Here is a 15,984-nt window from a genome sequence, read left to right as displayed (position 1 = left end):
TTTTAAAATGAGGGAGGTGGCCTGAACACGGGATATGGAGGCAGGAGGCCTGGGTAAAAGGTATCATCAGATATCACAGAGAAATATAAGGTTGTATTAGGCAACTAATTATGTATAAGCATATAAAGATATTTGCCCTAGTAATCCTTACCTAACAATTATGTATTTAAGTCTACTTGGGGGGGCCAGCACTGAGAGGGGAACAAGGAAGCATAGTCCAAAGGTCAAGGTAGGATTAGAGCCTGTTTGATCCACAAGATTTCTTTGGTGATAATTGAATTTAACCCTTTCATTTTATGTATGATGAAGTGAAGGCCCACAGGAGACAAATGAATGACTTAAGGTCACTCAGGATTAACGTTAGGAATATCTGAATCCCACCCAGTGATGAACCTTATTGCCCAACGGCTGTCTCAGTATGAGACAAAACATGGCCCTATGAAATTTTCAATCTAATGAGGTGAGACATACAAATGATATAATCAGAAAACAAGACAACATGGAGCAAAGTTTAAAAGCTCAAAAATGGGGCTGAAGGTAACCATTCGAGATGAGGGATATGTTAATTAGCCTGACTGTAATAGCCATGTCAAAATGAGTATGCATATCCAAACATCGTCTCAAACCTTAAATACATATAATTATTATTATTTTAAAAATAATTTATTTTGGCCGTGCTGGGTCTTAGTTGTGGCACTCAGGATCTTCTGTGCATCCTGTGGACTTTGTAGTTGTGGCATGCATGTGGGATCTAGTTCCCTGGCCAGGGATTGAACCCAGGCCCCCTGTATTGAGAGTTCAGAGTCTTACCCACTGGACCACCAGCAAAGTCCCTGTAATTTTTATTTTTAAAAAATGTGGCTGAAGTAACAGGGGCAATGAGAATTCAGGAGTGAGGAAGCCCAGTAGCCAGGCTCAACTGGAGTTAAGACTGGAGCTGGGGCCTTAAGGAGTATACAGCACTATGTTGAATTTGGATACTGTAAGAGGAAAAACAGTGGTGCTCCAAAACAGAATTGGAGATGATAAGTCAACAGACTAAGCGGCTGGCAATATTCTAAATAGTCAGGCATTAGAGTTTGGGTGAAATATTCATCAGTAAGCATTACTGGACCCTTTCAAATTCTGAGAAGTTTCTGGAGCTTCAGAGAGAATATGAGAAGTAAGACAACATGGTCTCTGATTTTAGAAAGCTTATTTCTTTATTTGGAGAGGAGATGGGAACATAAGACAAAATTGGAGAATGTAAGCATGTAAGTATCTTATACAAAGGGCAGTAGGGGAAGATGGGCTGTTAAGGCAGGATTTCTGCAGAAGATGAACCCTGAGTTGTTTCTTAGGAGAAACTTGGAGTTGATTCATGTTTGAAAACACCTAGGATAACTTGTGTCATTCCTTGCATTAAAAGGGAAGTTTCAATATACATATAATGTAAGACTGTGCATTATTCTTCTGTCCTTGGTATTTATTAACTTTTTAATTCTTTGTCATTTCTTATAGGAAATCAAGTGAAGGACTAGACTGCTTGATTCAGTCTGTGATTCAGATGTGTACCCCGAATAGTAAGGGCCTGCTTTTATTCCTGTTTGTTACCTCTTCCTCTTTCACATCCATCATGTTCCTAGTCTTCCTATGATGGATAATTGACCTAATTAAGAGCATAAAAGGTAAGATTAAAGGTATGATTTTAAGACTCTCACCATTCCCTCCAGCTAACCAGTTCCCAAGTCCTGTTGACTTTTGACATTCTAAATATTTCTCAACCTGTTCTCTGCTCTTTCCTCTGCTGCTCGATTCAGATCATAACCATTTCTCATCTTATTTATGCAAGTACATTGCAACTGGATTCTACCTCTCTTTCTTTCAATCCTTAACTTCATCTCTCACAATCAGAATCACTTTTCAAATATGCAAAGCCGCTTTATACCTCTAGTGAAAATCCTTCTGAGCTTCTTTTTAGCTTACAGGCAAAGTCCAAAGTGGCATGCAGAACCTTTCCGGTTCTGGCTCCTGTTCACCTCTGAGTTTTATCTTTGGTTACTTCTAAACAAAACAGAATCCCATCCATGAGTGTGGTTGTTTTTTTTTTTTAGGTCTCAAGGATTTTATTTTTTTAATGCAGTAAAGTTGCTCAGCATACTTCAAACTGCTGAACTCCTACTTATCCTTCAAAACTCCTTCATTCCCGGTCACCTCAGTAATGCATTCCCTTTGCCACCTTTTCATAGTGCAAAAACAGTACTTTTCAGAGGTATCGTAATCAGCCATGAGTCTGCCTTTTCTACTGAGCTGTGTGCTTCTTAACAAAGGACTTTTGAGTGCTGTCTTCAGACGAGATCAGTGCTGGCATATAGGTCCTGTAGCAACACTGTACCTAGTGAGGTCTTCCCCTACCCTCGCATTCCTCACACCACGACTTGAATAGGTCAAGAAAAGTGCTGGAAGGGTTAAAATCATCAGGAGAAAGAGTGATATTCACTGATAGAAAATGAAAAAGAGGAGTAAAAAGACAGGAAAGGTAAAAGGAAGTTCATCAGAAGATAGTTACTTCCACAACAGGAAAGGCTTTCAACCCCTAAAAAGACCAGTCTATTTTCCTTTTCAGGGAAAACAACATGAATGTTATTCAAATCTTTTGGAAATGAGCAAATTCCTTCCTTTCGCCTGCCCTCCAGCCTCAACTAGAATGGTTTTTATGTGGTGACCTGGAGTTGGTAGCTCAGCAGGGGAGTTCTCTGCCTGGGGACAGAGAAGCTTAGCCTCAGAGGCTAGCTGAGAGAACCTAGAAGAAACCCACCTTTGTTCTTAAGAATTTTGCCTGGGGAAGGGCAGATCTGACATTAAACCTCCTGAGAGCTGGCTAAAACCCTGAGTGTGGAGAAGTGGAGACTGCCAGTATACAGGTCATAATAATCAGAAAGTCTCTTGAAATCACCTCATTGTAAAAAGTCACTTGTATAAAGTCACTTGGGTGGCCAGTATGGAAAAATGAAATCTGTTCTATTGGGTCCTTCAGGATATGTGCCATATGAAGGCACAGAAGGTCATTTATTTTTATGACTGAAATCAACATATGACACATTATTTCAATTTAGAAAGCAGATCTTTAAAAAAAAAGGTAAAGTCATAATTAAAAAGCATTTTAAAATAGCACTTTATTGAGAATTCCCTTGTGACCCAACCGTTAGGACTCTGGATTCCACTTCAGGGCCACGGGTTCCATCCCTGATCAGGGAACTAAGATCCAGCATACCATGCTGCGCAGCAAAACCAAAACTTTGATTTAGAGAAATCTTTTAATAACGTGTCTGTTTCTTAGCTGGGCTAACATTATTACATAATCCACTCCATAGGATGTGATGATCACTAATTTGTTGATGAGGAAATTAACCAGCTCAGGGAGGCCATCCCGTACCTTTTAGGAAAGGGCCCAGGGTGGTATGACAGGTCTCTCACCTCCAGTTTGAGACCTTTCTAGACACTCCTCAAACACTTCAAACACTGACTCTTCAAACGCTGCTGTAGATAAAACCTAACGATTATGATACTTCCTACATAAAGAAAATCTAGGGGATTGGAAGGAGAATTGAATATATAGGAATGAATATGAAGGCGTACTTAATTCCACTTCCCGTTTCTTAAAAGAACTGCCCGAGAGGAGATTCCTTAAAACATCACTACTCTACATTTACGGTGCGAATAAGGAAATTAACAATGCAGACTGGCTAAGAGAGACTTGAAGTAGCTAATAAGGCGAAGGCCGAAGAGAGACACCGGGGTTGACTCCTTCCTTTAGATCAACGATTAAATGAGCACAACAGGGGGGAAAAGGCAGGTAGAACGCGGGTTCTCGCGTGGCTACCGCGGGTGGTATTCCCGGCACTCGGCGTTCCAGACGCTTCCTCGCGGTGTGCGGGTCTGTGTGGCTCGGACTCCATATTCCACTCGTTTCCCCTCAACGTTGTAGCCTCGCTAACAGGCACTCCAGACGCAAGAGACGCCGGGACCAGCCAAGATCCAGCGCGATCTCTTAAAAGACGGTGATGATTTTTTGTTGTTGTTTTTTTTTTGGTAGGAAGCGGCGGCCGGGGTTTCCCTTTTGGGGTCCCCCCACCCCCGACGCCGTCCTCGCCCGCCAGGCCGCGTGCCGCGCCGGGAGGTGGCCTTTCCGCGAGGTGACCTCGGGCTCCCCCCGAGCCCGACCGCAGCACGCTCCGTGTGGAGACGCGAGGCGGTGTCCTGAGGTGACACCGGCTGTGCCGCCGAGGCAGCAGGCGCCGCCGATCAACTAGTTCGCACCGAGGATTCCTCTTGGTGCGTGGCCCAGTTTTCCTCAGGACGGGCTCCAACCCCTAGCCGACACCGCCCCCCGCGCCGCCAGGCTCCGAGGCCTTCCCCCGGGACGCGGCGCGTCCCTCCCCCCGCCGCTCGGCGCGGGCCGGCGCGCGCGCGCGCGCGATTCCTCGATTCCACAGGCGGTTCGCGCCGCGGGTGGGGGCGGGGCGCGAGGGGAGGGGGCCGGCCGTCGCCGGGGCAGGGCGGCCGCGGCCGGGGGGCGGGGGCGGGCCGGCGTGGGGAGTTCCTCGCTCGCGGACCACACGCTCTGCGGGCCAATCCCGAGCCAGCCTCGCTCAGTGTCACACGCGGGACACGTCCAAGCGTTTGTTGGCAGGGCCAGCGAGGGGGGCGGGGGCGGGGGCGGGGAGGTGGGGAGGGGAGTTGAGTGACAGGCTTGCGGGGCAGGCTGGGAATTGTAGTTCCCAGCGCCCATGGCCATAGCCATTTTGTAGTCGGGGGACTACAACTTCCAGAAGATCAAGGGGACCATTCTAAGGTGCCCCGGGAATAGGCGGCTCTCCCCGGGGCCAGGCGTCCTGGGGCACTGGCACCCAGCAGCCCGGCTGCAGGTAGACACGCGGCGTGGCGGGGGCTAGCGTTGTGGCGGCCGAGGGGTGAGCGGCAAGCTGGGGAAAGGGGGTGAAGTGGAGCGACCGAGCGTGCCGTGCATTGAGCTAGGGAGCCTCTCTCAATTCCAGTCTTAGGCTCGGCGTGGGAGCGATGCCTGCAGGGTAGCCCGGGAAGGGTTCGTCGAGGCCTCTCGGGTGTCTCGTCGACGGGGCCATGGGGGTCCTCTGGGCTGGGCCAGGGGCGGTCGGCACTGGAGTAGGCGGGCGCCTGGTGGCCCAGCTGTGGGAGTTTTCGGCTGACGTCCGGTGGGGAATTATCCGAGGAGCCCTAACTTGTATAAAAGCAGAGTCCATTTAAAGTTGGGCTGGATAGCCTCTCTCTCATTGGTTAGGGGGCTTGGAAAAAAGAGACTCGGCGAGCCCTCGCTGTGGTGCTGCCGCCGCCGCCGCCGCCGCCGCCGCTGGAGTTGACTCTTCTGCTCTCACTGCTGCTGCAGCACAAACGTGACTTCCAACATTTTTTATTTATCTTTCCCTTTTCTTTTCCAAGATGTAACTACAGCTCAGACACTAAGGACCTTCACGTTTCGCTGATGTAGTTTTTGGAGGAAAAAGGGGGGGGAGTGAAGGGCGTCGGTTTTTTTTGTGTGTGTTTCGGGGGAAATTTTCCATTATGAGTGTTTTACTAAAGTGAATTTTTTTTTTTTGTTTGCTTCGTCTTTGGCTTTTTTTTTTTTTTTTTCCCTTCCCAATTTCGGATTTATTTCAAGGCGAATCAGGCTTTGGGGAAAGAGGAAGAAAAGTCGGATTACAAGATCAGCCACCACCAACAACAATAAAAACCACCAAGATATTTTTTTGCAAATTTCTGACGGCTTTAAATTCATGAAGCAATTGTCCCCTTTTGCAATCAGCATTTGGATCTCAGAATGAGCAAGGAAAGACCCAAGAGGAATATCATCCAGAAGAAATACGTAAGTGCTCCTAACAACACATCCTTTGACTTGTAGTTTTAAGCAATGGCTGTGAATGTCAAGTTTATAGATAATTCTGCAGCTGAAGGGTTTGAAATACAGCGTCCGATAAGGCTGTTTCTTTCTTTTCTGAAAGAAGGCTTTTCAGGCAAAGTCGTGTCTACCTAGTTTGGATGAAAAAACAGATTGGTGTAGCGATACCTCCAGTGAATAAATTGACCTCGAATGACACAACCATAATCTAGTTTTAGATGAAAGGCAGGGGATTTTGGTGGAGCCTAGTCGGGGAGGTGGGGGCTGCGGTAATATAACTAAACTGCATTCTCGGGCGGATTTGTCCCCATATTGCACTTTGCATGCAAATGAGTCTGTGTTATTATTATTAATGTTATTTGGGAAATCGTGTAACGCGTGTGTGTTGGAAGCCCTTTAAGTTGTAATCGAGGGTCCGATTATGGCGATCTTGTTCCTTGCACTGGCACATCAAATTTAATGTATGTGGTCGTTTTGGCTTATTTGGTTCGCGACATAAACCAGTTGGGAATCATGTTACAGGGAATGCATTTGTTGGGATTGACTTTAATAATGGGACTGGTTTTGTTTAAAAATTCATGGTTTCCAGTTTTAGGGGAAAAAGACATAGAATATAGTTAACGTTTTTAAGTAGGTATGTGAATGTAAATGTAAGTGACTACAATTAATTTCTCCCAGTTAACTGGGCTTGTGAAATTTGGTGATTATTCCGAGATTTAAATGGTTTGGAATAGTTAAATTTGTTTTGTGCATAGTACAGCTACGTTTTGATTGGCATGGGGAGTGTTTTTGTTTTGTGTGTGGTGGCTTTTTTTTTTTTAAGTTTGGGGGGAGGGAGAGGAGAGGGGGGACCGAGGATTAACCAAATATGCACTCAAGTGATCGGTGATTAGCTGCATGCTTTAAATCAAAGAACCCATTAAAAAAAAAAGGCCGAATGAACACACATTAGGAATAAAGCAATGTTATAAGAAAGTTTGATTTAACTCGGGTGGACAAATTGGTGTTAATATTTTCCCTTTTTGAGCACTATGATGTGTGTAATGGGAGATGACCTTCGGGGCACTGGTTTTGTAAAAAAATAGATTTAATGGAAAAGCTGAATACCTCTTCTTTGAGGGCTGATCCTAACCTAGACACATAAACTTCAACTATGAAAGAAATGCAAGGTTAAATAATCAAGCCCAACTTAAAACGCTGGTCCCTAAAGAATATAAGAATTAAAATACATCCGCATTGCAGAGGGCTGAGGAGAATGCAAAGGACTAGTTTAAACTCGGGCTGTAGAAACTGCAGGGAGACAAGCTTGCCTGCGAGCGTGGACGCCTTCCCGGGGCACGTCCGATCCGGGTGCAGCCACAAAGCAAAAAGGGGGTAGAACTTGGACCAGAGCCACCCCCGCCCCCATCCCAGCCCTCGCTAAGTTGGGGAGCGGCGTGGGGTGGGATTTTTTGTTCCCGGTGGTCAGCGGATTGTGTCGATTCCGGGCGTCCGGCTGCCTGCCCGCGGCTGGCGGCGGCCGCAGGAGGCAGAGCACGAGTTAACGCTCGGGGAGCGGAGCCTGTGTTCCTGACGTGCTCGAGCCGGTGCGGCGGCAGGGGGGGCGCGCGGGGGTCGCGGCGGGCTGGGCCGGGTCTGGGAGGCCGCGGGCGGCCTGTAGGGGGCGGGCTACGGGCTGCGGGCTCGGGGCGGGGGGGCGGGCTGGAGAACGGATGGGTGGGTGGGGCGCGGGGGCGGTGCGGCCGGTCGGCCTGGGGAGGGGGCGGCGCGGCGCGGCGCGGCGAGCGGGGCGGGGGCGTGGCGGGGAGGGGGCGGGCAGCGCGCGGCTGCGGCGGGCGCCCCCCAGCGCGCGCACGGCCGAGCATGGCGGCGGCGGCGCGGCCGGCTCTCCGCGGCCTGGCCCGCCGGCTCCAGTGCGGGCCCGGGAGCAACAGGTTAAGCCGGCTAGACGTCAGCGCGCCCCCTCCCCGCCCCCCGGTTCCTTCCCCGCCTCGCGCCGGCCTCCGCCCCCTCCCTCCGCCCCCCGCGGCTCCGGGTTCCCGGACGCTCAGGCCGGGTTCTGTTGTCATTGTGACGTCACAAAGGGACGGGCCCCGGTGGAACCTTCTCCTCCTCCGTGACGTCAAAAGTCCGGCGGGAGGTTCCAGTGCGGCGGGGCTGCGGGGGCGGAGGGGAGCGGTGGTGCGAAGGCGGGGGCTGCCGCGCGGGAGGAGGAGGAGGATGCGATTGGCCTCGGCCTTCTGCGGCGCAGCGCCGCGCTGCCCTCCAGGTGAGCGCAGGGAGCCGCTGGGAGCCTGGGGTCCCCTGGCGAGCACCCCCGACCCTGCTCTTGTTCCGTTTCGGGGGTGGGCAGCAGGCCGAAGACGCCTCCTGTCTGCGAAAACGTTTTCGCTTCCTCTGTTTCCAGGTCTGCTGACGGCTGTGTCATTATTGCGGTGGTGGTCGTGCTTTCTCGTCAATGCTTTTGCAAAGCAGGGAAACTTAAGTGGGGCAGCTTGGGTTTGCAGGAGAACCGCGTGATGGGTTTGGCCACCTTGTCAACTTTAAGTCGTGTTGGGGATGTCACGGCAGGATGTGGCGGGGCTATGCTGCACGGCATCAGCTGTTGGTTTTTCTGGAAGCCTTGAAACACCAGAGTGGCACTTATTCGCTATGCCAGCTCTAGGCCTATGGAGTAGTTCATGGGTTGGGGCAGACGGAAGACGACCAGTCATTGGTAGGTGTCCTTTGAAGAGCCCTGGACTGCAAGTCTGAGGTGTCCTGGGCTCAGTTCTTCAGAACGAGAGCCCGAGAGGCGGGGAATCTAGGTTTATTTACTCTTATGTAAAATAGAAAAAGTAATACATGCTTTTGCCTTTTCAGTTTATCAGAGATCGCGTGCGTGAGATGATGTGCGTGGAAGATGTAAAACTGTTTTGTTTCTATGTAAGATGAAACCATTGAGCTGGTGGAAGGCAGCGCATTCCCTACAATTGGTCTCCAAAGCCTTAGATGCCTGCCGCGTTGCCATTTATTGCTTTAGCAAAACAGAGTTTGGGGGTGGGATTGTAGATGGCAAGCTTTGGGAAAAATGATTGTTATATTTCATATTAAATGATGTCTTTGAAAAAACTCATAAATTGCAGTGTAATCCTGTCTTAATTGCTGGGCACGATTCCCACTACAGTACCTTAAATACTGAAAACATTTGCCTTGCAAAGCCCCAATCCACTTGGACAATAAAAAGTTACATGTTTTGCTCTATGGGTATTTTATGCCATTCCTGTCACTCCACTGGTTGGTTATTGCTGTCGAGTATAACAGATAAGATACCTAGACTTCAAAACTATTTGATATTTGATGCTTTATAGAAGGTGTGAGTTTGAAATAGAAATCTCTGCCACATAAAGATATGATTCATGCAGTTAGCAGGAAAACAGATTACCAGTTTGATTTCTAGGACAGCTCAAGAAGAATTTGTAACACTAGAATGTGAATTTTAGGTATTTAATTTTCTGATTTAAAAGTGCAGTGTGATTGAAAACTGTGGGAAAAGTTTGTGTTACAAGATTCAAAAGCAAAGTTTACTCTAATTGCATGAAATTGTGAAGAGAAAAAGTAGAACTACACCAAAATGTGGTAGGATTTATAAGTTGGTTCCCCCCCCCCCCCCCCCCATTTTACACCTAACTGATTTATTTTATGGTTCTGTGGCGGGGGAACGTGCATACCTTATTTAATTGCTGTATTTTTTTTCTTTTTTGAGCTGTTGAGGTGGCTTGCTTTCCGCCTCTTTCTAGTAGTGGAGAAAACCCATTCTCTTTTTCACATAAGTCTCTGGGCAGAAACAGTTTAGCAACAATCACTGCCTGGAGAGATTATGGAAGGAATACTGTCAAGAGTCCGAAGTGTGTTGCTGAAATTTAAAAAAAAAAATCATCTTTTAAAAATAATCCAATTTATGATTACCTGGGTTATTACTTTACTGTAGACAAGTATCTGACTTGTGTGTCCCGCACAGCCGTTCGCCCAAAGGGCCAACTAGAATTACTTGGTGCTTAGATGGTTTCATGGCTGTTTCCTGTCCTAAGAGGTCAGACCAGTTCTTGTTGCTTGGCTGAGGGCTGTTGACTCACTTCCAGATGCCTTGGAAAGAACTCCAGTGTTAATCTTAACATATATCCTGCTCCAAAGGTTATTTAAAATTTCCTCCTTCAGAAAGAAAAAAATTTTTTGGAGTATGTAACCAGTGTCTTTCAGATTTTAAATAGAACCCTTTTCTTCTTTTCAGACATATGGGAAAGTCATGTTAAGCCTAACATTGAAATACTCAATAAAGGCTAAGCTGAACTTTTTTTTTTTAGTTTAATGAGAGTTTTATTTAACCTAGTATACTGAACACATGATCATTTATTTTAACATATAATCAATACAAATAGAAATCTATACTAGTCTACCTTTTTTTTCATCTTGTGTCTTTGAAACCTAGTATGTTTTTTTGATCCTTACAGGACAGCTCAATTTGGACAAGTCATTGCTTCGTGTGACTGAACATATGAAGCTGTCCTACTGAACAGTCCAGATCTGTGTAACCAGAGCTGTATCTCACGTAGCATGGTGTCTGCGTTGGTGAAAAACATCAAGTCCTACAAAATCGAACAGTAAAAATTACAGGGCTAATGGAAAAATAAGGATGAAACATGTCACTCAAAACATAGGCTACTTTGGTAAAGCGAACCATAATGAGTTAGTAATCTGGATCTGGAAGAATGACATGAAATGCTCAGGTAGGCAGCTCGGACTCCAGAGTGAATTGTAAAAGTTGAGAGGTGTCACACTGGCAGTATTTTTATAGAGTACAACTCATGTTGCCAGGGCGGTATGGATGGAAGGATTCTGTTAGCTGTAGGTAGGCATTGTTGGGGTTTTTTTTTTTTGCCTTATGGGGTTTTTTTGTGTGTGTGTGAAGATGAACTTTGAGTTTTTTGGTTGATGCACACTTTTCTAGTTCGCTGCAAGTTTTTTTTTTTTAATTGTAAATGCATGCTGAAGAGATTCTTTAGGTTTATTTTTAAGGTCTTTAGGTTTATTTTAGGGTATTTAGGTTTATTTTTAAGGTTTGCCCTTGGTCATGCTGGTCTGAGGACCTGACTTTTTAATACTCAGCCATACGTTTTTCAGTCTAAGAAGTTTCATTTTTGGAATTCTGCTTGTATGGTTCTGATTTTCCTTCTACTGGTCTGTGTCTAAATCTTTCCCAGGATCGTAGCAACAGCTCTTGTACTAACCACCTTCCACCTACCCAGCCTACCCAGTTCTTCTGGCTGAAGAACATCCTGGCTGTGACATCCCTGCATGAAGCTCCCTGCCAGTGGGCAGGCCTGGGGAGTGTGTGCCTGTGTCCCCTTTGGCTCTTACCCACATAGAAGGCTTGCCAAGTGCCAGTTGTTTGTTCCCAAATCTGGTTATTCCAGTTAGACTTACTGCAATTTCAGTTAAATATTATATAAACCTTTGAACGAGTGTGACAAGAGAGTTGGTTTCTATGAAAACTTGAAGCTGAATGGGAACCCTTGATAAAAGTGAATTACTGTAAAAACGAGATTGTTAAATTAGATGTGGGCCTGCTATTTAAAAGACTTGGGGGAAATCTGTAAGATTTCGCACCCATTCTGCTTTGCAAGTGGTTCCCTTTTAAGAACCAAGCTTCATTTATGGCTGAACTCCCTTCCCATCAAACAAAATAGCTTGACATGGAGTACCACGAATTCTTAAAATAATCTGTAACAAAAACTTCCCTGGTGGTCCAGCGGTTAAGAATCCGTCTTCTAATGCAGAGGACACTGGTTCGATCCCTGTTCTGGGAACTAAGATCCGACATGCCTCGAGGCAGCTAAGCTGGGACACCACAGTGGAAGCCTCTGTGATGCAGCTGAGACCTTGCATAGCCAAATAAATAATTTAAAAAAATCTGTAACTAAAAGCATATTTATGTGTTCATTACATTCACTTGTACGTATATATGTATATGCTCAACCTACATACATATATATTAAAGACTTACTGCTTAACAAACTTTACGTTAGCTAACCAACTTATGGTCCAGCTGTAAGAGTGCTTCCATTATATTTAGCCTTAATCCCCAAATATTAAACTAGACTTCCTTATCTAGTTCATGCCAGGTAGCGAAGATAAAATGTGGGTCCGTTAGAATGGCTCTGCTGAGGTAATTTGTAATACTTTCAGAGTTTGTGTCATTCTCAGGATGGTGGGGGTAGAAAGATGAGTGATTTTACACTTCATTTATGTGGAGTTCAGAAGGTTATATCTTGTAATCCAGCAACTTTAGTTATTTTGTCTTACTTAGGAGATATGGTAAAGGTCTGTTCCGTTTCAGATCCTTAAGCCTACCTGTTAATGGAAGGGAGACCCGCTGAACTTCAGTTGTTGCTGTCTGAGTCCGTTTCTCTTGCTTCTCTCCGTCTCCCATGGATCTGATCTCTTTGCTCCTCTGACTGCCCGCCCTTGCTCTGCAAACCTTGGTTCCTTTTCCAGGCCCCAGACTTGGTGTTTTGGGTCCCTTGCGTGCCCATAAAGCCTTCTCCATACTTGCTCCTTCATCTCAGACCACTTTCATTCCAGGAGGTGGGAACTCAGATGACTAGTCTCCTGTTTTTAAAAAGACAATTTGAGTGCATTTTTTCCTTATCCTTTTAGAGTATAATTTTTCTTGACTTCTGACAACCCTGTGGCCTTCTGACAGTCTCACACTTTGCAATAAGGGTTTTTCATTCATTTTTGATTCGGAATAAAATTGTCAAAAGTAGAGCTGAACCTGCTCCCGGTTGATTGATCTGCCTGCTCCTGGCCTGTCCTGTCCTCCACCTCTTGCAGGTGGCTTTTGTCTGTCTTCGTTCTCTTGTTCTCTTTGTCAGGATGTGTAGGGTGGGGAGGGGCCCACATTTTGCAGAGGTGGATCCCGTTCCCAAGGGCCAGGTCTTGGGCCCACCTGAGTGGGCAGCTGGGCTCCAGCCCTGGGCTCTGTGCTTCTGTGGGGCTTGCTTTCTACTTCCCCTGATCTGTTTGGCCACAAACTTGACTACTCTTGTGAGGGGGCTCGCCCACGCCTCTTAGGACTTTTCTGCCATTTGAAGAATTGTACCAGAAGAGCTTGGACTGTAGGAAACACACTAGCATCGTGAGGAGAAGACCCAGTCAGTTCTGAAATAACCTCCCACAGTTATTGTTTCTCTAGTGAGCTCACAGGAGAGGAAGAGACTGTTGAGTCCATTTTACAGAAGGGAAAACTGAGGCCAGCAGACCCTGGCCAGAGAGTGAAAGGCTGGATCTCCTCCCCATATTTTAGTCCAGATCAACTGGAGGTAAAGGGAATGATCAGAGTAGCCCCAGGAAGTGGAGAAAAGGCCATAATAGAGGCTCTTGGCAGCCTTTGGAGAGGTTTTTTTTTACTTGAGAAAGTTGGGGGGAAGTTGAGGCAGTTTGTCAGCCTCTATAGTAGGAGTGGATCTGTTGCAAGTGAGTGTTTGTTGTTTTTTTAAACACCAGTTGGTGGAGCTACCCTCTTCTCCCTAGCTGCCTGTCTCCTTAGTCCTGATTGGAAAAAGCCATGAGGTCCCAGTTGCCCTGGGGCCCGGCTGGTGCTTGCTCCGTGTTTTATAAGTGCCCCCACCCCATCCTGTCCCGTGCACCTGACAGCTGACCCCGGCTGTGTTTGCTCTCCAGGCTTCTGAATTCATTTGGTTTTGCAGGGGCTGTGACAAATAGGCTTCGATGCTTTTTCTGGCAACTTTATTGTTGCCCCTGACTTTTGCTGCTTAGGGGACCACGGGGTGCTGGGGGAAATCATTTGCCCTCAAATCCTCACCAGGGTCTGGGCTGGGCAGTCAACAGAGACTGCCCAGATGTGTTAATGAGGCTGCCTGAGTAATGAGAACATTACATGTAATTACTCACATATTCATAGGATGTATGAAGGCCTTAGAAAGGGGAACCCTACTGACAGTCTTGGGAGCTGATTCTGAGAGCTGGTGCGGCCTAGAAGGCCTAAATTGGATTTTAAGTTCTAATTTTGTAAGTCTGTCAAGATCCACCACCCATGAAGAGGTAGGCAGTGAGCGCTGAAATACGGGCAGCAGTGTTTAGTTACCAGGAGTCCTAGAAGGTCATCATATTCATGGCCACACATTTTGCCCCTTTGTATTCCCTCCATGGCTCTTGTCACGTATTTTCTCTGGTACAACCAGCAGTATTTTTGGGTAGGGTGTGGGGTGGGGCTTTTCCACCAAGAGACCCTCTGGTTGATGTGACTGAGTCCCCCAGGGGGCATGTTGGGAGACTTTCTGGCACCCTGTTTTTGTGGCTCTCTTCTTGAATCTGGGTGTTCTTTCTCCATTTTTCCCCCAACCAGAATTTGGGTTAGAGCTTGATCTACAGTGGTTGTGTGTGCTATCTCTCGGTTCTCATTTCTACCAGCTGTTAGAAGTGTTCGGCGCCTGTGGGGGCAGAAACAGGTGCCAGGAGGAAATGAGAAGGGATTAGGGCTGTGCATGTGTTTCTTGCGTTCACTCCCCGCCTGGTTTGCAGGAGGGGCGCCGCGTGAATGCTTCCTCTGTTCAGCAGCAGTTGGCCGTCGACCTTCTTCGGACTCGGCGTCTTCTCTGCTTTGTGTCCATGCCTCATGGCTTGTATGTGGGCTTGGGGAGCTCAGCGCCTCAGATTGTGAGGGGCTTGTTCTGAATGTGTAGGGCACCTCTGTGGCCCTAGCAGACAAGACTGGGAATAGGAGCTGAGCCCAGGGTTGAGCCCTGTGTTGCGCTAGCTGTGTGACCCGGGGCAAGCCACAGAACCTCGCTGAGCTGCTTCCTCACCCGGAAAACTTGTTCCATGCACCTCACAGATCTGTGGCTGGGAGGGTCAGTGAGATTTTTGATGTGAAAGCACTTTGTAAACTGCATACAGTGCACAAATGCTCAAGAAGGTATGATTACACAGTTGGAAATCACCAACCTAGAGATAGGAGGCCCGTCAGCAGCCTTCCAGGCTGACTCAGAAATGAATAAATCAGATGAATTCTCTGCCTCTTAACAAGCCAAATGAAGAGCAACAGATACTCTAAAGTCTGTTTTGGGATATGGAACAAAGCTTTAAAGACTAGAAGGTGATTATGTTCAGTATCTTGTAATAAACCTGTAATGAAAAGGAATCTGAGTAAACAATGTAAAAGATGTGTAGCAGAGTCACTTGGCCACACACCTGAAGTAGCACCGTGTTGCTGGGCACGCAAGACTAACACGATACAAGTGGACGGCGGTGTGATCTCCTCCCGCCCCCTCTGCTGGTTGAATCTCTTCTGTATTGTCCAGCACCTGATTTCTGAACCTGCTTGGGTGGTGAACTAGAGTGACAGAGTGAGAACTCAGCTTAGAGCGGCACTGACGCTTTCCACAGGGGTGGTCAGTAGTCCTTGAACTTGCGCATTGACTCGTGCTCCTTCAGTGCATCAGGTCTCAGCTAAGTTTGTCCTCAGCGCCATACAAAGCCCCTGCTCTGCCTTGCGCTTGGAGCTACCCTTTCCACTGCAGCTGACCCAGCCTCCTGATCTTTGCACATCCTGGTTCCTCAGCTTGCTTTGGGCCCAATTGCCTACCTTGACCTCTCTGTGACCTGATTGGACAGCCTGCCACTGTCTTCCTCCCATCAGGCAGAGCCAAGCCCCCTTTCTGTAAGCCTGCCTCCTCACAACTACCTCTCTGGAATGAGTGTTTGTATGTATCTCACCCTGTTAATCCCACATGAGTAGAGGCTGAATTTTCTGTCATCACACCGTTTAGGAAATATTTGCTGAGTATTTAAAATCCTATCCAGTAGTGGGAGGGAATTGGTAAGGATCGAGTGGAAAAAGGTGAGCTTTCAGTAATCAGAATTTCACAGCTGAGAAAAAAACAGGTGTCTAGGAACAAAGGTTGCACATTTTAGCAGTGACACCGCCAGGGCATGAAACCCAGCCCCTGCTACAGCGGAAGGCCATCTGGGGATTCTGCCTTTGGACCCATTTTTCAGAGATACGTTCT

At 47.2% G+C, this 15,984-nt stretch overlaps 1 protein-coding gene across 4 annotated transcripts in view; it reads left to right on the top strand.

The window, feature by feature from the left end:
- The first annotated feature begins 4,790 nt into the window (after positions 1-4,790).
- Positions 4,791-15,984, top strand: part of JARID2 (jumonji and AT-rich interaction domain containing 2) — a 228,932-nt gene continuing 217,738 nt past the window's right edge. The window contains exons 1-2 of one of the 4 annotated variants that reach the window (XM_061147586.1): positions 4,794-4,907; positions 5,678-5,881. In XM_061147586.1, coding sequence (XP_061003569.1) covers positions 5,837-5,881 — 45 coding nt within the window. In that variant the 5' untranslated portion in view covers positions 4,794-4,907; positions 5,678-5,836. Of the gene's footprint in view, positions 4,908-5,215; positions 5,882-8,084; positions 8,184-10,404; positions 10,681-15,984 lie in introns of those variants that run through there. The other 3 variants (XM_061147589.1, XM_061147590.1, XM_061147588.1) reach the window with 3 other exon arrangements.

Source organism: Dama dama, chromosome 7 (assembly GCF_033118175.1).
Source record: "Dama dama isolate Ldn47 chromosome 7, ASM3311817v1, whole genome shotgun sequence".
NCBI classification, from domain to species: domain Eukaryota; kingdom Metazoa; phylum Chordata; class Mammalia; order Artiodactyla; family Cervidae; genus Dama; species Dama dama.
Note: the sequence above shows the minus strand (reverse complement) of the source record. Positions and strands in the feature narration are given on the sequence as shown.